The sequence below is a fragment of the Urocitellus parryii genome, chromosome 8 (assembly GCF_045843805.1).
Source record: "Urocitellus parryii isolate mUroPar1 chromosome 8, mUroPar1.hap1, whole genome shotgun sequence".
NCBI lineage: Eukaryota > Metazoa > Chordata > Mammalia > Rodentia > Sciuridae > Urocitellus > Urocitellus parryii.
The window spans coordinates 134,914,618-134,933,288 of NC_135538.1; the positions used below are offsets into that span (position 1 = coordinate 134,914,618).

Here is an 18,671-nt window from a genome sequence, read left to right on the forward strand (position 1 = left end):
TTGAAAGATCAAATTTTCAATTAGACTTCTAATAGATTCTGCAACACAAAACATGACTGAAGAACTCTTCAGTGTCCCCTCACCCAAAATGTTCTCTTTTAGTCTATCTCAGTTAAATAGCAATTGCATCCATCCAATTGCTCAGGCCAAAAATTAAAGTTGCAGCCAGGCATGGTGGCCCACACCTGTATTCCCAGCAACTTGGGAGGATGAGGCAGGAGGATTCCAAGTTGGAGGCCAGCCTCAGCAATTTAGCCAGGCCCTAAACAACAATTCTCTCAAAATAAAAAATTAAAAGAAACTGAGGATGTAGCTCAGTGATAAAGTGCTCCTGAATTCAATCCCCAGTGCTAAAAAAAGAATAAAAGACAAACTTTTAAGTTGCTTTCTCTGACATCCCACATACAATATAATAACCTATACCTTCAAAATACATAAGCATCAAAACATTTTTTCCTTTTTAGACACTGGTCTAAGTAAACATCATCTCTCACTGGAATTACTAAAATACTTTCTAATTGAATTCCTCCTTTCCTCCTCTGACCCTCCACAGTTTCTCTCCAGAAAGCAGCCAAGTGAACATTCTAAGACAAATTAAATCACATCCGTCACTCCTCCCCCTCAACTTACTGTCCAGCAATTTTTAATGCAATTCAAATTCCACAAGCTCTCTTTCTAGCTTTCCTACTCTCTTAATCACCCTACTGTCATTACACTGGACTATTTGCTGCCCTCAGCAAGAAGCCAAATTTAAAATATAAGCCTATTTTAAAAAAATCACTAATATATATGCATAACAGTGAGAAAGGGTAACTCCAAACGTGAATAAGAATATGCAATACTGCAAAACTGAAACAATCTGGAAATCTAATAATAAGGGAAATGGTGTAGATGTAAAAAAATGTTTTCCTGAAACCAGAATTACATAAAAGTTGACACTTTACACGAAAAAGCAGACTATCACGTTTTACATGAAAGCAAGACAATTTAATATTTCATACGAAAAAAAAGCCAAACAAGCGAACATATTAATGTTGGTTCAATGTGAGGAATGGAGGGTGGGTTTTTTCCTTTTGCTTTGTATAATCTTCATAATTGCACCAGACTTGCTTCAAAAACATAAAGCTAAATTACATCTTTATGGACTAAAGAAAAAAAAAAAAAAACCGTGTTAATATTTTGCAGCATGTCCACACAAATAGCTCCTAATTTTAGGACTAGGTCTAAACTAGACAGGTTAAGGTATTATCTAAATGGGGATCTACATTCTCTTAATTGACATCTGGAGACTAAAGATGGGCCAATACATTTCTTCAAAGGATTTTACGATATTCCTTATTTTAGTTTGTAGCCTTTGTTACAAACTAAATGAGCCTGCCGAGGGCTTATTGAAATTGATGATGGCAACGTATCTCAGAGGGTGCAAATTTAACCCCTTTCCACGCGAGGAACATAATTCAAAAATATTTTCAAATTATTTCTGTTATGCGCATCGTTTGGAATAATGCTTAAAAGGAAGCAAGCAAAGACGGTAGGGGAAAAAAATCGACATGTTCACAAATGCACGCTTGTCCCCAACACCTTATCTCCGAGCCAGTAAATTTTTTGTATTGCTTTCGACGACGGGGCGCCAAGTGCGGTGGTTTCCATGGTCTCTGTTAGCAAACAGGGCTGGTCTCGGCTTTATCACACAGGAGGCGGCGGGGTCCAGCCGAGCCTGCCAGACAGAACCCCGGGCCAGGGCTGTTACACCCACCTACTACTCGGTGCCGACAGGCGACTGCGGAAAAACAGCCTCACTGAGACGGTGGCAAGTGCGCCGCTGCCCTGAGGGGTAGAAGAGTACGGGCCGGGAGCTCCGCGCGCGCGAGAAAACGCATTGGGTAGGAGCGGGCCGCGCTGGCACCAACGGGAAGAAGCAGGAAGCGCTCCGCGACAGCAGGCAGGCACAGCCGGAACCGTAAGTCCGGTGGCACATCAGATCCGTCCACGCCGGCCCAAAGATGCTAGCACGCATGCGCCTCCCTAGACCTCCGAAGGCTTCCGGGGGTCTATTTCCGCCGCTGAGCTGTCGGTCCCTTCCTCGCCGGCCGGCTTAAACGGCGCCTGCTTTCGGGTACACGTGTTCCTGAGTTCCGAAAGAGATGCAAGAGTAGAATGCTGGGCATCAGTCTGTCGCTTGTAAACGTTTGATGAGTTAATTAAGTTGATGTTTACTGTGGCTTAAAAAAAAAAAAAACTTTTCCAAAACAAAAAGCAACGTAGTTTTGGGGGAGTCCCTGAAATCTTCGCATTTCGCTCGCCCAAGTGGTATTACCATGCAAGTATAGTTGGTGAGGAAGTTTTAAAGGAAGTTTTTGCCAGTATGTTCTTACATGTTTTTTCTTCTTTAAAAATTTGGTTTGCGGAAGTCTGGAAATGGCTTCAAAATCACAATCTAGCATCATATATAAACTTGTGTGCTTGTTCTTCTCCCCCACTTATCCTGTCCTATCAGGATGCTTAGTCTCCAAATTAAAGACCAAAAGGGGACCTGGGAGATAATTCACATCATGGTTGAGAAAAGTAAAACCGGCCTATGAGCCCTCCACTAATCAAACAGCAACAAGGAAGAGACAAAAATGTTATTTATTCACCCAACTCTGGGCCCATACTGAACTAGCTCTCAGAACTGCACACACGAAAAGAATAACCCACTCCCTTTGTTTCCCTCTCCAGCAAGTTCCGAGAACTGCTCCGTTACAACATTGAAGGTAGATCAAGCACCGCAAATCACTCGCCTTTAGTTTCAACGGACACCGCCCCCACGGGCCCGGAAGTTACGTCACGACGCTCCGTACTCCGTCCCCGGATGTAGGGTTTTATATCCGGATTCTTAGCGCGGAGTTAAGAGTACCGCTTTCCCCTTCGCGCGTTGCACATGCGCTACGGCTTTTTTTCACCCCCCCATTTCCACTTCCACTAGCTTCCACCGTCCGGGGAACCGCCGCTACTGCTGCCGAGGAGTCAGGAAGTTCAAGATGGCTGCCGCGGAGACTCAGTTGCTGCGGGAGCAGCCAGAGTAAGTAGTCTCTGTTAGTGGGCTGGAGGCCGGAACCCGGGGAGCCGCGGAGTGGGAAACCGTGGAGACCTGCACTGACCGGCGGGAAAGTTCAGGCCTAAACGGCGAGAGCCAAACTTTGCGTTTCTAGGAGTGATCCGTTGTGGGGCGGGAGGCGTGGAGAGCAAGGCTGGCGGCCTTCGAGCTTCGCTTTCCCAGAGGCCGCGGCTGTTGGGGCAAAGGCGGCCGCGGCCTGTCGCGCGTCGTTGCCCCGGGAGGCGAAGGCGCGAGCGGCCTCTACAGGTCCGGTGCGTGTGGCGGCTGCCCAGGCTCTGAGGTCGCGCCTTCCTACTCCTCTCCCTGGGACGGAGCCTAGCTCTCCTGTCTGAGCACTCGGCGGTATGGTGTTGGGGACTCGAGGGGCAGTGGAGTCAGGCGGGGCAAACCTTCAGTCTTTTCTTCCGCATATAGTTCCCCGCCTCGACCTACTACTTCTGTCAGTTTTAGGACCTAAAAGGATCGAGAAAGGGGTGCTAGGGTCGCACTCTTTGACCGTCCCAGAACTGGCCCTGTCTAGCCTTAAACCTTCTCTCTCTACCCAGAACTTTTATTGCAGCAGCCACCTCGGTTTTGTTTTTTTCTTCCCCTGCCTATTGGCAACTTGCAAACTTGAGGCAAAGTAAGATCGAGGCCTGCTTTTTGGTTTGGGGGTTTGTTTTTTGTTTTTGTTTTTGCCGGATTTTATAGACTCTCTTTAGGAGGACGAATGAAAGAAGAGTGGGAATTGCAGCTAACTGCTTACAAACCGAACTGTACTTCTGTAGTTAAGCTAGTGTTAAGAATCCTTGCAACCGTGTGAAAACATACTTAAGCAAATAGTTGCTTAACTAAAAGCAGTATTTTGTTTTTCATGTTTATACTGGGAAAACTTAAAACAAGAACCTAAAAGTGGATTTTAAAACAATATTCCTGTAGCAACCCTCTTTTGCGTCTATATTATTTGATTTGTTTCCAGCCATCTTAGGAAAGAGGTAGGTGTACCCTTCCAGCAACTTGCGAAGGGGGAAAGTTTTGCCACCAAACAATCTGACACTTCTTTGCTGTGCAGCCAGTTCTGGGCTCCTTAGTCATTTGATTTTCTCAGCTAGATGGAGAATTGAACCATTTTATTCTAGGCATTTGAAAATTGCATTTTCCCCCCATAATATGACTTAGCAGAGAAAAAACGGACTCTAAAAGTTTTAACTAGACTTACAGCTTCTTGTTGTTTTTCAACGAGTTAACTGTGGCAAAATTAGAATACAAATCTTATGCTGTATAGCATTTTGAGGAGTGAGTCAGCTATATTTCATTTACATATTTGAATAATACTTAATTTTAATAATATATACCCTTTGTTTAGTCCCTTGCATTGTAAATAAGCTGAGATAGTTTTGGGTTTCCCCTACCTTCTATACAGAATGCTTTGTGTAAATGAAATATTTAGTCTATGTGTCCTACTTTCACTAATTTGAAAATAGTTAAAATAACATTTTGATGTGAAAGCACCTACTATGCTTGGTGATCATGGTGAGTGTTCAGATATAGCATCTAAACAGTTTTATAGTTACATGAAATGTATTCAAAATGGAAAATTTAGAATGAATAAATAAAAAGAAGGGGTTAACTCCTCAAAGGTTTTTTAAGTAGTGGCTTTTACATTGTTAGACTCTTAAATTCAAGCTTTTTAAACTTATTTGCATAAACCAAAGATAAGATGTTCCTCAAAGCATTGAACAAACTTATTTAATTCATGTAAAACCTAAATGAGAGTAGATACTGTTATTTTCCATGTTTTTACAGATGATGAAACTGGAGCACAGAGTAACTTGCCCTAGGTCACACCAAGCAACAAACTCATTTAAACCTTGGCAGTCTGGTTCTAAAACACTGTTCCTAGTTATTGTATTGTCTGGCCTTCCATTATACATTGTGGCTCCTTTTAAAATTACCTTTAAGGTTTTCAAATCATTTTTACTTCTTGTCAGTGTCTCAGAAAGATCCATAGGAAAGGTGGCAGGTGGTGCTGGGCATTAAAAACAGGGTCTTGGTACCTATTAAACAATATCCTCCTCTACTGACCCCAAGCCAAAAATGATTTTTTGCTGTGACATTTCTAATTTAATGAAATTTAGATTCCCAAACTTGATTTGCAAGAGGTGTTTGTTTTAAGATTGGTCTTTGGGTTTACATCAGTATTGATTCTGAATCAGAGGTGTTTCATTTTGTCAGAGAAACAGACTTAATTACTTATTTTTTCTTTTTTTTAAGCTGTGGCCTTCACTTTGTTTACCATTAAAAACATTTTTAAGAAAAATTTTCAAGCTTAAAAACTGTTCCATTTATGCACAGAATTAATGAGTTCTGTGTGTTTCCAAAGCTAAATTGAATGCTTCCCAGATAATTCATTAACACTAATCTCTAGAAAATACATGTGAAAGGGGAAGTAAAAATAAAAACAATGATTGGTATTTGGTACTTTGTTATTTTGAAATTGTTCCATCACTGTTTTTATTGGATAAAGCTTAAATACTGTTAAAATACCCAATATTGTCTGCACTTCCAATTCATCTTTACTCTCAAATGATGTGATTCAAAGTATGTTACCTAGAACTTAATAAGTTCTCAAGAAGTATTTGTTTTATGCCAGACCTGTTGTGGACAGGTTGGTATGCACATCCACCTGCTAAGTGTTTAAAGTTAAATTGGAAAATGTAAATACAAAACAAAGCATAAATTTATATTTGTGGAATTTATATAGTGGATACTGTCAGTGTTAATGTCCAAGACCATCAGTTTTCTTAACAAGGGAACTTTTCCCAAGACTTTAGAAGAAAATTGTTGATAACGAGCCTGATTCAGCTGCCTTAGCACAAGCTTATTGTATATAATATGCCATGCCACTGTCATGCTGAATTCAGACTACCTTTTTTGTGGAGCTGAAAAAAGGAATGGAAACCAGGGCATTGTGCATTCTAGGCAAGCAAGCACTTAAACACAGAGTGTAATTCTTGTTTTCTATGAAATTTGCTTTAAGAGATCAAATGAGGAGTGCGACAGTTTGCCATATGCATAGGCCAATACAAGAGAATGCTAGGATTGATTATTATGGTTAACAAAGGTAGCCCTTCAACCTCCTGGAACTTGGAAACCTCATCTATCACATGGAGAGACATTTCATTATTTTTTGACATAATAATATTCAATAAATTACAGTAGAAACTGGAGTCATTGATGAAAATTGTTCTTTTGGAGAGGGGCATCATGATATAAATCCTGATTCCCAGAAGCACTAGGAACTAAATTTTTACCTTTCTCTCTATGGGCAAACTTTTTAAGAATTTTGAATTGAAATCAACTAAGACTTTTGTAAATTAATTGTAGAAAGCATTAAAAAAAAAGATCAAAAAGCAAACTTTTCTTTGGGGAAGGGGTGACTATATAAATCAGTTTAGTATTCTACATTAAATAGGTGAACATGTATTATGTCTGTGCATTCTGAGGTTGGGATTGGGCAGACTTGACTGAGAAATTGCTGATATAACTGAACAAGAGCAAAATCTTAGCTTTCAAGGAGTCTGTTAAAGTAAAAAAACAGCTTTAGTTTGGTGAATATAGCTTTTGCAGGTTGTTCTAGAGTACCTGCTGTAGATTAAATCATCTTCTAGGTTCTAGGGATAGAGCAATGAACTAAGTAGATCAAAAATTCTGAAGAAAAGAGTATCCATCAAGAAGTAGATTAGGAATGGTGGTGGTTATTGTAGGGAAAATTTAAGCACAGAAAGGGAGTATGTGTGGGATGGGAATTGCAACCAAAATGGAGTTGGGCAGACTTAACTGAGAAAGTAACATTTCAGCAGATACCTGGGTAGACAAAAGGAACAGGTCATACTTGTATCTGAGGAAAGCATTGCTGGAAGGAGACAACCACAAGTACAAGTACCAAGGCCCTGAGGTGAGAAAATACTTATTGTTCAAGTAAAGCAGTTTGACAGGATGAATGCATGAGGGGAGTAGTAGATTCAAGACTTGGGGAGGTGGGGCAGTAGGATAAGGCCTCACAAAGGATTTTAGTTTTACTGTGAATAAGATAAGCATTAAGTTATATGAAGAGTAGCAACATAATCTGACATTTTAAAAGCATTTTCAATCAATTGGTGGAGCTTCTGACTGGCAGAATAAGCCTTCTAACTGGGTTGTTGTATGTGTGACCTTAGACAAGTCCCTTAAACCTTCTCAAAACCTCAAAGTCACATCTGTCATGTGAAAAGACATTTCTTGAGTACTTAGTTTGACGACCTTTTATAGTGTGAATATTTCTTGTTGTTGCAGCAAACTTGATTTATCTGTAGTATTATTTCCCCAGTTTTCACAATTGAGGACAATGAAGCATAGAGAAGCAACTTACCTAAGGTTACAACAGTTATGTCATGTTAGAGCATTTTTAACCAGGTAGTTTGACTATAGAATCCATGTTCTTTGATAACTTATAACAATCAAAGTAACTGCCTTGTCTGCTCCACATAGTTATGTGAATAAATAAATGTATGTATCCAGTATCTACTCACTTATATCAGCTTGCTTTTGTAACACTTTGGAGTTCATATTAGGTAGGATTGTAAACCTCACAATACCATTTTAGATAGATACTGTTATTTTCTGCAATTCATAAATGAGATACCTAAGGATTGATCCTTACCAAAGCCTCACAATTAGTAAGTTGTAGAACTAAGATTTTAACCTAGGCATTTTGGCTCTAGAGACTGTTTAATCTTCTCAGCTATCTTTTATCTGGAGGACATTTGGAGAGTATCTAGGTAGTTTGATTTCAAGCTTAGTAACTAGAATTATGTGCTTTAGGTACTTAGATTTTATGTGCCTGACAACATTCTTGATCTCTCATAATTTGAATTACTCTAATATTTTTCAGACATTTCCCCTGTAAGTCAAGGTTTAGGAAAAAAGACATATACCCCATCTTCTGGATTGTAGGATAAGAGATTTCTGGGAAAAGGAGATGGATGGCTGTGTATCCTATATCAGGAACAAAGTTGAAATGTTTCTGGATCTTCTACTTATATCTTTGATTCTTTTTTCTTCTGTAAAAGAGCAGTGTTGGCGTTTTGTTGTTGTGTGTACAAAGATACTGCATTTTCTTTTTCCAGGTCTTTGAGGAAAAAATAATGATCCAGAGAACACTAGTATTTCTCCTTTATTTTCTCATACTCCATTAGAGTTGGCCCAGGTTAAAACCTGATGTTTTATCATAGGACACAGCTTCCTCTGCACATCTGTCACTACTGTTTGCTTTCCTATACTCTGGTACCAAAGATGGAGATTGGCAAAGAATAAAAGTTCTTTGCATTTGATGTCTGGTGGTGGCTATGTGTTCTCCACTGCACTCCCCCTTTGTCACCTAATAATTCTCAGTCATATCTCCATTTTCCACACCCTTACAGCCACCCCATGTTTATTGAAGACTGAGACCTGACTGGAGGACCACACTCTATACCTAACTCCTGCTGTAATTCTCAGAAATGTCAGTGCCTTAATAAACAATCCCACCAGCTGCCTAGTCTTGCAGTTCCTGGGCCTCTGTGACTCTAGAGAGCTTTTAGTTCTATCTCAACCTCTCACTCCCAAAATCAACTTATTTTGTCTCCTGGAATTGATCAACTTGGAGATCTTGGCTTCTCTTAGACCATGTTCTTCTACAAGTCTGATGTCCTAGTCACATGGTCTGTTTATAGTTTGCTGTGTATGATTAAGTTTTTTGCAACTTTTCTCTCTGAAATTCTTTTAAATTCACTTTTCTTTAGAACAGTCATACTTAGCTTTTATTTTTAAATCAACACTTCTTCTCAGTTAACAGCTTTTCTCTTTCTTCAAAGTCCCTACTTAATAAATCACTTTGGGTTTCTTTTCTGTGATCTACAAAATACACCCCTGACCATTTCTAAAAAAGTTTTAAGTGATCCTTCAGTGTTTCCCCACTAATGCCTTTATTTGTGCCTTCATCATTATCATTGCAGTCCCTCAGTGTATTATGGTTATGTCATGTAACTTTGTATTCCACTGAACTGTAATTTCCTTGAGGAAGGCAGATAATTGTTTTGTATATTATTGTTTACCTGATACCTAGCTTAATGCCTACTGTGGTGATCTTTTTTTTTTTTTTTAACTACAAGTTGGCTCAGTAGTGCATACCTTGTAATCCCAGCTTCTCAGCTGTCTGAGTTAAAAAGATCACAAGTTCAAGGCCAGAGTGGGCAACTTAGACACTGCCTAAATTTTCTTGAGACAGGGATATAGCTTGCCACTGGGTTCAATCCCCAGTATCACCTCCCATCCCGTGCCAAAAAAAAAACTCAAGGATTGCTGAATAAGCTTGTGAGCTCTTACAACAATTTTGGCTCATTGGTACAGAGTTTTCAGTCTGGAATCACTTGGCCTCTCCCTGTGACTTGGGATGGAGGGTGAGGTGGACAAACCTGCTTACCTTGAGGCTGCCAGGAGGGACAGAGAGTGGCTGGGGACAAAATAAACCCTTCAAAGGCATTCCCCCAGTGACCTAATTCCTCCAACTCAGCCTACCTCCCAAAGTTTCCCCTACCTCCCAGTAGCACCAGCAGCTGGGAACCAAATCTTCAACATGTGAGCCCTTGGAACACATTGCCAATTCAAACTATAACAGAATATATCATTTGAAGCCTTAACAAAATAATCCATATCTTCCTCTAAAAATAGTGTGATGTCCTGAATCCAGTTTAAAGTTTTGTTTTGGATCTTATTTTAGGATATGATTTATTATGAAATCACTTTAAAGGGGAAAATTAAGTATAGCATTTAGTAAGGTTGGTGTATAAGTTATATTTTATAAAAAGAATGTTTTGAATTTAGGGTGGGCTTATCAAGGCATAACCCCATCATAAGTCAAAGAGCATCTGTAATACTGTTGAACATGTAGTTAACCTGGAATTACTAAGCACTGTGGGCTTAATAAATTTAGAATCAAACTCTTAAACCCAGTACAACTCAAACATGTAAGCACACAACTTCCCTTGGCTTTGTTTTGGTTTTGCATAGCACCTGATAATATGAATATAGTTTGAGAAACCAATGTCTCATTTGGAAATCAGAAAGATTAAATAATTTGAACAAATATTGAGTCAAACCATATAAAATTGCTTAAACTAAAGTGTAGTTGATTTGTAAAATGTTCTTTAATGTCACATAGTTGCTTTGTGGCAGCTAAGGTCAAGAGTCCTCACTCCTGTTACTTTTCTTTGAAGTTTTAACCCTTGGGGATATTTTAATCTGCCAACATCAGCAGTGTACATTGATTGTTTATTTTGGGACCAGCTCATTATTGGCTCAAGATATTTTTTTCAGGGTGTGCAAGGGTTGATTGGGTGAAATATGCTCAAAACAAATGACCTGCTAGATTTATTATAGAGGAAGTTTTCTGAACTTCAAGTTGGAAAAGGAGATTTGTCTCCCAATCTACCCCATTATTTGTTTGCTCTAATACTTTGTGGGTGCAACCGTGAGCAACAAGTTAAAGAAAAAATAGAGAAATAAAATGTGTTTCCTGCATTTACAGGCTGGAAGATGCTGATAATTCTGAAAAGAGTATAAATGAAGAAAATGGAGAAGTATCAGAAGACCAATCTCAAAATAAGCACAGTCGTCACAAAAAAAAGAAACATAAACACAGAAGTAAACATAAGAAACATAAACATTCCTCAGAAGAAGACAAGGATAAAAAACATAAACATAAGCATAAACATAAGAAACACAAAAGAAAAGAAGTTATTGATGCTTCTGACAAAGAAGGTATGTCCCCAGCAAAAAGAACTAAACTTGATGATTTAGCTTTGCTTGAAGACTTGGAAAAACAGAGAGCCTTGATTAAAGCTGAACTTGACAATGAGTTAATGGAAGGAAAGGTCCAGTCTGGGATGGGGCTCATTTTACAAGGTTATGAGTCTGGCTCTGAAGAAGAAGGGGAGATTCATGAAAAGGCAAGAAATGGAAATAGATCTAGTACTAGATCTTCAAGTGCAAAGGGTAAACTTGAACTTGTGGACAATAAAAATAGTACAAAAAAAAGAAGTAAAAGCAGATCCAAAGAACGGACTAGACATAGGTCAGATAAAAAGAAAAGTAAGGGAGGTATTGAAATAGTTAAAGAGAAAATAACTAGGAGCAAGTCAAAGGAAAGGAAGAAGTCCAAAAGTCCATCCAAGAGAAGTAAGTCTCAAGATCAAGCAAGAAAATCAAAATCCCCTACCCTTAGAAGGCGATCTCAAGAGAAAATTGGGAAGGCCAGATCTCCTAATGATGAGAAGATTAAAATTGAAGATAAAAGTAAGACAAAAGATAGGAAAAAATCCCCAATTATAAATGAAAGTAGAAGTCGTGATCGAGGTAAAAAATCCAGATCCCCAGTTGACTTACGAGGTAAATCCAAAGACAGAAGGTCGCGGTCCAAAGACAGAAAATCAAAAAGGTCTGAAACTGATAAAGAAAAGAAGCCAATTAAATCTCCCTCTAAAGATGCTTCTTCTGGGAAAGAAAATAGGTCACCCAGTAGAAGACCTGGTCGTAGTCCTAAAAGAAGAAGTTTGTCTCCAAAACAACGTGAAAAATCAAGAAGAAGTAGATCTCCACTTCTAAATGATAGAAGATCTAAGCAAAGCAAATCACCTTCTCGAACTCTGTCTCCGGGTAGAAGAGCAAAGAGCCGATCCTTAGAAAGAAAACGAAGAGAACCCGAAAGAAGACGACTTTCTTCTCCAAGGTAATGTCTTTACAAAATATTAATGCTTTTTACTGATATGCTATATTTTAAATGGGAAGTAGAACTTAAGGATAGTTAAAAATGAGGAAATCGTGAGTTCACGATTTTATAATCTAGTCCTGTCGTTAACATTTATGCTTTTGACAGTGAGATTAGATGTTTTTTTTTTCCAAGTTCTTGGTTTAATTTAGTATCTAATTTGCTAGGTCATTCATTTAAATCCACGTAATTTAACTATTGAATCTTCATGAGATTATCTAAAACTCATGTGGTGGGGATGGAAGATTAGATCAAATTTTTAAATGATGTAGAATCAGAAGCTATGTGATTAGGATCATAGAACTAAATTTGGGGATGTGTGTAGGGAGATTCAGACCATTCTGAACTACTTTAGAAACTGGTTTTATTAATATCTGCTATATATTCAGTAATTGTATAAACTTGCCGGCAAAGATTTGCTTATTAGGAAAATGTTAGTTTATAAGAATATTAATTCCTAGCCATTTACTATATTCATATTAGTTTTTTATTGTATGGGTATCAGTATAATTTTAGAGTTTAAGTCATCACATTCTCAGAAATTTCAAGAGTTGTTTTTACAGTGCTTTTAGAGATAATTTTGATTCTTTGCTCTTCACTTCTAAGTGGTATGTTTTAATGAAATAGCCTCCCTTTAACTTTTTGTGTTGAAGCCCATATTAGTCTTGTTGATTGTCGATTGTCGAATTGAAAGTGTTTCTTAGTTATCCTGATAGTCTTTCAGTTTGAAGAGGCAATTCAATACCAGACCTGTGTATTTGAAACAAGACAAAATGCTTTTAATTATAAAAGTGGTATGTGCTAAAGAGAAATTCAAATAATGCAGAAACCCATAAGTTCTCTCCTCCATCCTTCTATAACCACTCCAACAATTTTGTGCCTTCTAACCCGTTTTCTATGCAAATGTAAGTGTTTTCTTATAAAAATGGAGTGATTATTTACATTAACATAGTATTCTTTTATGAATACTTCAGTGACATTACATATAGAATCTTTTTAATTCTTTATAACAACATGGTATGTATTTCACAGGGTATATGTACCAAAAGTATCCAGTTTTGTTGAAACTGATGAAAATTTAGATTGATTCACGATTTTCACTGTTGGGTGCAAAGATCTTCATAGCTTATGTGTGAGGCTTCAGCAAATGATTCTGAGAAGTTGACTTGCAAAATCTCCTAGTGTGTGCATTTACATTTTAGAAAGTCTTACTGCCAAATTTCCTTTCAGGAAAGTTAAACGACCTTCTGCTTCCAAGACTATGCAGACAGTCCTTTTCCCCAAACCCTTATTAACTAAGAAATCATATAATTACCAGTTTGTCACCTTAAAAAGGGGAGGGGACATTTTAAATTTGAATGCCCTATCAATAAAGGTTAAGCATTTTTATTTTCATTGCATTTAAGCAAATAATTCTCCCTGACTGCTACATTCTTATCCTATCATTTACAGTTTTTAACTGGTCTTTGAAAAGAGTGTGTAAACAGAATATATATGAAAAACAATTTTTCACAGATGGCCCTATCAAGAAGTACTGCATTTCTGAATCAAAGTCTACTTTGCTTATTTTGGCTAGATCAAAAAAAGATTCTTTTAGGTTCTGTATACCATGTCCAAACACATAAGGCAGGTTGTGTTTTCATGTTTTTATCCAGGGGGAAATACTATAATGTTATTATTTGTTAAGACAAACCTATTTACAAGTTGTCCTGATTGTTTGGATTGACTAGTTCTATGCAAATCTGAAAGAGCATCTGAAAGAAATGTTCAAAACCTAAAAAAATGAAGTTGCAGAAAGGCTTATAATAACATTGATATCATGTTGAACAGACTAAAACTTAGGGGAAAGTTGATTTTGGAGAGGCTGAGGTATTTCCTCAATTTTGAGGTTTACCATTGTAAGATACTATTATACAAAATTGATATTAAAGGTACAATTCTTAACTGCAGAAATGTCACGTTATAGAAATAAACTTCCAGCTGATGAAATGGAATGATATTACCCTTTTAGGAAACTTTTGTTTGAGTTGTTAATTTGAAATTGTAATCAATGGCTTTATGAATGTGGATAGGCTTTAACATTCTTCAAATTGTGAGGCCTAGCAAACAGACTTTTATTGAATGTTTCATAATACCAAAATGTCATTGTGGTCCTCAATTGAATTTAAGTTTTTATTTAAAACACATCAGTTTGTATCATTATCATTGGATTGATGTCTTAAGATATTCTTTATATGTAGAACAGATTCTTTTAGGTCGATTTGTTATTCTGTTAACTTGTATATTTTCCCCTTAAGAACACGACCTCGAGATGATATCCTCAGTAGACGTGAAAGATCAAAAGATGCCAGCCCTATTAATAGGTGGTCTCCAACCCGAAGAAGAACAAGTAGATCTCCCATTAGACGAAGGTCGCGCTCCCCACTTAGACGTAGCAGATCTCCAAGAAGAAGAAGCAGGTCTCCTCGGAGAAGGTAAATATAATTAATTACATATGTTATTACTGATTAATTAACCTTTGAATGTTTTTGAAGCTCCATTTAGCTTAGTTAAGTTTTCCTATAGAGCATTTTTCTCTGAAAATTTTTAGCTGAGATCCCGTATTTTGTGTTTGCCAAAATGTGATGTTTCATAAACATTAATTTGTCTTTAATATAGTTTCCCATCAAATCATTGTTCATTAAAAATTCAGTCTTTTAAGGGCTGAGGATATAGCTTGGTTGGTAAAGTGCTTGCCTTGCATGCACAATGTCCTGGGCTCAATCCCCAGCACTACCAAAATATATATATATTTTTTTTTTTTTTTAAGTAGGACTTCCCTTTTTTTAAAGAGAGCTAAATACTAAATGAGCTAAGTTTAAAGATCTTGGTGTTTTAGCTGACAGGCTCAGGGGGTGGTAAATAAGTAACTCAGTTTCTTTTTATAATTATTATGTATAATTGACTCCTGAGGAGTCTTGGTCAAAAACCTATGTAATTCACTGTTAGAAAACCATTTTTTTCTAACATACATGTAGTTAATCAAAAAGAATGTTTTTAAAGCAGGGAATCATGTTTTTAAATGCATATGTACATTAAACCGTAGATGAACATTCACTTGCCAATCTTATAATATTTTTGATTGAATATGATTTAAAGACAACATATCCAAGGCTTATATTTACATATCTGAAAATTTTTGTATACTATATTCCTGGATGTAGAAATACATGTTCTGAGAGTACTTTCGGACAGTGAGGGCTTTTTAATACCACCCTTACGCATAATTCTCTTCCACCCAATTTTATTGTATTTTGTATGCTTTAAGAGTCAGTGTAAGCATTATCCTGTGTTGGTTCACTGCTGAGCAAATAGTGGTGGGAGGAGAGAAGAGGGGACCTTTCTTCTAATTCTCGTTGTTGACTTCTCCACATCGTTCTCTATGACTGCTAATACAGTTATCCTTGTATTGCTTTCCTACTGCCATCCTCTTGGTATTCCCTCTTTATTTCATGTGATCTTTTTCTAATCATTCCTGTGTTTTGGTAACCCATCTTTAATAGCTATGTGAGCACATAGAAGGGACATTTTTTGGAGCCTTTCATCTCTAAAAAGTACCTTTTATTCTCATTGCTGATTTAGAAAGGAATAGAATTCCTGGTTGAAGTCATTCTTTGAGAATCTTTAAATCATTCTATTGATCTGTAGTTTTCAATATTGCCCTTGAGAGCCTAATTCTGATTCCTGGGTGCTTTTTTTCTTTCTTCATCTTTAAATTTATAATAAATGTCTTGTTTTATGTTTGTTTTGGGTTTGTTTTTGTTTTTTAACCTGGCATTTAACCATTAAGCCATATTGCCAGGTTTCTGTTCTCGCGACTAAAAGGCTCAGGGGTCACTCCAGATAAACTGGGCTAATTGAGCTGCGCAAAATAACCACACAAGAGACACAAATACCTTTTTCTTTGGGGTCGGTGTGACGGCTCCTCTGACCTTACAGGTCCGCAGGAAGAGAGAGAGCGAGAGCACGCGCTGACCCCTTTTATTGAGGAGAAGCTATTTAAATGAGACAAGGGGTCAGCTTTCAGGGGGCTGAGTCTATCTTCATGATGTCCGCTGTCAGCAGGTTGACTGACAACCTGGGTAGGTCACAACCAAGGGCACATTAAGAGAAGGAGACATACACAAGGCACTTCCATGGAAGATTCTATCCTAAACAGGGCAAGGGGTTATATTACATACAAAGGAACAGGTGAGCATAGCTCCACCCATGGGGCTGTAGCAAGACACACCCATGCATGAGACACAGACCCTCGAACCCCAGAAGGGTGGGGAAAGCTCTACCACATTTCTGTGACTAAGCGCCTTAGCACCCACCAGGGGAGGTGACTGAGTCACTTGCAAGGTTGGTCTCCCACACCATATTCCCAGCCCTTTTTAATATTTTGAGATAGGGTCACACTAAGTTGCTTTAGGGCCTTGCTAAGTAGCTGAGGCTGGCAGTTCTCCTGCCTCAGCCTTGGGATTACAGGCATGCACCACTGTGCCTGGCTCTCTCTCTTTCTCTCTTTTCTTGCTATTGTTTACATTTTTATTTGAAGACTTTCCTCAGAAAGCTGCATCAGTCAGCGTTTTTCTGTTCTAATTTCATAGTTAGACACTTAAAAAGCTGAATGGAAATTGTCTTCAGCTGGAGACTACCACTTCATGGTATCACTTTAGGAACTAGAGACTTTTTAAAATACCAGTCTTTTCTCTGGGCCTAGTAAGTTTTTCAGAATTCTCTGACATCCTATATATAAACCTGGTACAGTAGAGTTCTGATTCTTCATGATGTAAACTTTCCCTTCACCTCTGTTTTTGGTAAAGCACCACCAAGTGTCTTGTCAATTTTTATAACAACCTCAAAGTAAACTTTTTAAAAGTTTCTTTATTTTTTAGTGGTGGGGATTGAATCCAGGCCTTGTGTGTATTAGGCAAGTGCTCTACCACTGAGTATACCTAACCCTAACCCTATTACCAGCCCCAAGAAAATAAATCTCCCACCCCTGCTTTGGTACCAAGGATTGAACCCAGGGACACTGTACTAATAAGCTATACCCCCAGCCCTTTTGTTGTTGTTCTTGTTATTGCTGTTGTTTGTTTGAGACATGGTCTTGCTAAGTTATTGATAACTGATCTCATACTTGCAATCTTCTGCTTTAACCTCCCCGTCACTGGAATTAAAGGTACATGCCACTGTGCCCAGCAAGTATCTTTAAGTATTCTGTCACATTATGAAGGGAGTGTTTGGCATTTTCCACTGAAGTGGGGAGGGGAATATACAAGAGTCTGTTTCTATAGGCTTTCAACCAATTATTTCCAACTTTTACCTTATACTCCATCCTTTAGAGTTTACGGAGTTCCTGGCCTCTTTAGAGTGTTATGCTCAGATTTGTCTCTGTCCTACTTTGTGTGTTTGAACTCATGTTCAACTTTATTTGATTTGTTACTCTTCAATTCAGTTTGCACATTTCAAAGCTGGGCATGATGACACATACCTATAATCCCAGCTACTCAGGAGGCTGAAAAGGAAGGATCAAGAGTTCCAGGGTAACCTGGGCAACATAGTGGGACTCTATCTCCAAAACAGTAATGATGATGATAATAATAATACCTAATTTGCACATTTGATGATTTTTCTTGGCATCTCTGCAATCATGTATTCGCATTCTCTTTATATTGTGTTTATTGAAACGTAATTTTTTAATATGTAATTTTTAGGTGTAGTTGGTCACAATACCTTTATTTATTTTTATGTGGTGCTGAGGATCAAACCCATTGCCTTACACATGCTAGGCGAGTGCTCTACCGCTGAGCCACAACCCCATCCCCAAAACATAATTTGTATAAAATAAAAGTCACCTTCTTTTGTGTAGGTTGAGTATTGGCAGGCACATACAGTCACAGGGTAGAGAACATCTCCCTTAGTAGTCAGTCTCTTCCTTCATTCCAGCCCTGGGTAACCAGCTGTGTGTTTTCTGTTCCTATAGTTTCAACTTGGTTTTCCTAGAAAACCTTTTTTATATTTTTCATAAGCTTACATAATTAATCATGTAGTTAAAAATGAGTATGAATAATAGCGTAAACAGCTTAGAGAATGGGGTTGACTTTTGGTAATCATACAATTCAACTGATGAGACCAGAGGAAAACATTTTTACTGTATTCATTGGTATGGATTCATTAGCTTTCGGTGTACCACACAACCTTGGTACTATAAGAATACAAAGAAGGGCAGGGGAAGCCTCCGGTGGTCCTAGCGGGCTGGTACTCAGTGGGACACAGAGAGAAAAGCAGGTGAAGTTGGTGGTTGGCAGGAGCCTGGCACCCTACTGATGGCCACAGCAACACAGGGACCCTCTGATTGGGTAGACACAATGCACACAGCTTCCAGAGAGATCAAAAGCTGCAGGGCCTAAGAAGGTGGAGCGCCAGGATGGACTTGCGCCAAAAGCCAGCATGAGGCAGGCAAAGGTGCAAGCTGGGCAGCCACTGTGTGTACTCAGTACACACTCCCACCATGCAGCCAGGACAGCACTGCCACACCCTCAGCCTTGCAGCCACTGCTGGCACCTCTTCCACAGAGTGAGTTAGAAGATGTGCCCAGTTCTGCTGTGTGTTCCAGAGCCTTCCTGGAGAAGTGCCTCCTGTCGGGGTCACAGCAGCTGACAGCCCAACCCACTGGCCACCGATGGAGCACCTCCTGGACCAAAGGATTTTCATTTGAAAGAA

The 18,671-nt window shown here is 38.5% G+C and overlaps 1 protein-coding gene across 12 annotated transcripts in view; it reads left to right on the forward strand.

Moving 5' to 3' along the window:
- Nucleotides 1–2,109: 2,109 nt before the first annotated feature.
- Nucleotides 2,110–18,671, forward strand: part of Prp4k (pre-mRNA processing factor kinase PRP4K) — a 38,742-nt gene continuing 22,180 nt past the window's right edge. For all 12 annotated transcript variants that reach the window (XM_077801627.1, XM_077801623.1, XM_077801624.1 and 9 more), the window contains exons 1-3: nt 2,110–3,061; nt 10,683–11,882; nt 14,219–14,395. In XM_077801627.1, the coding sequence (XP_077657753.1) occupies nt 3,021–3,061; nt 10,683–11,882; nt 14,219–14,395 (1,418 nt within the window). In that variant the 5' untranslated portion in view covers nt 2,110–3,020. The remainder of the gene's footprint in view (nt 3,062–10,682; nt 11,883–14,218; nt 14,396–18,671) is intronic.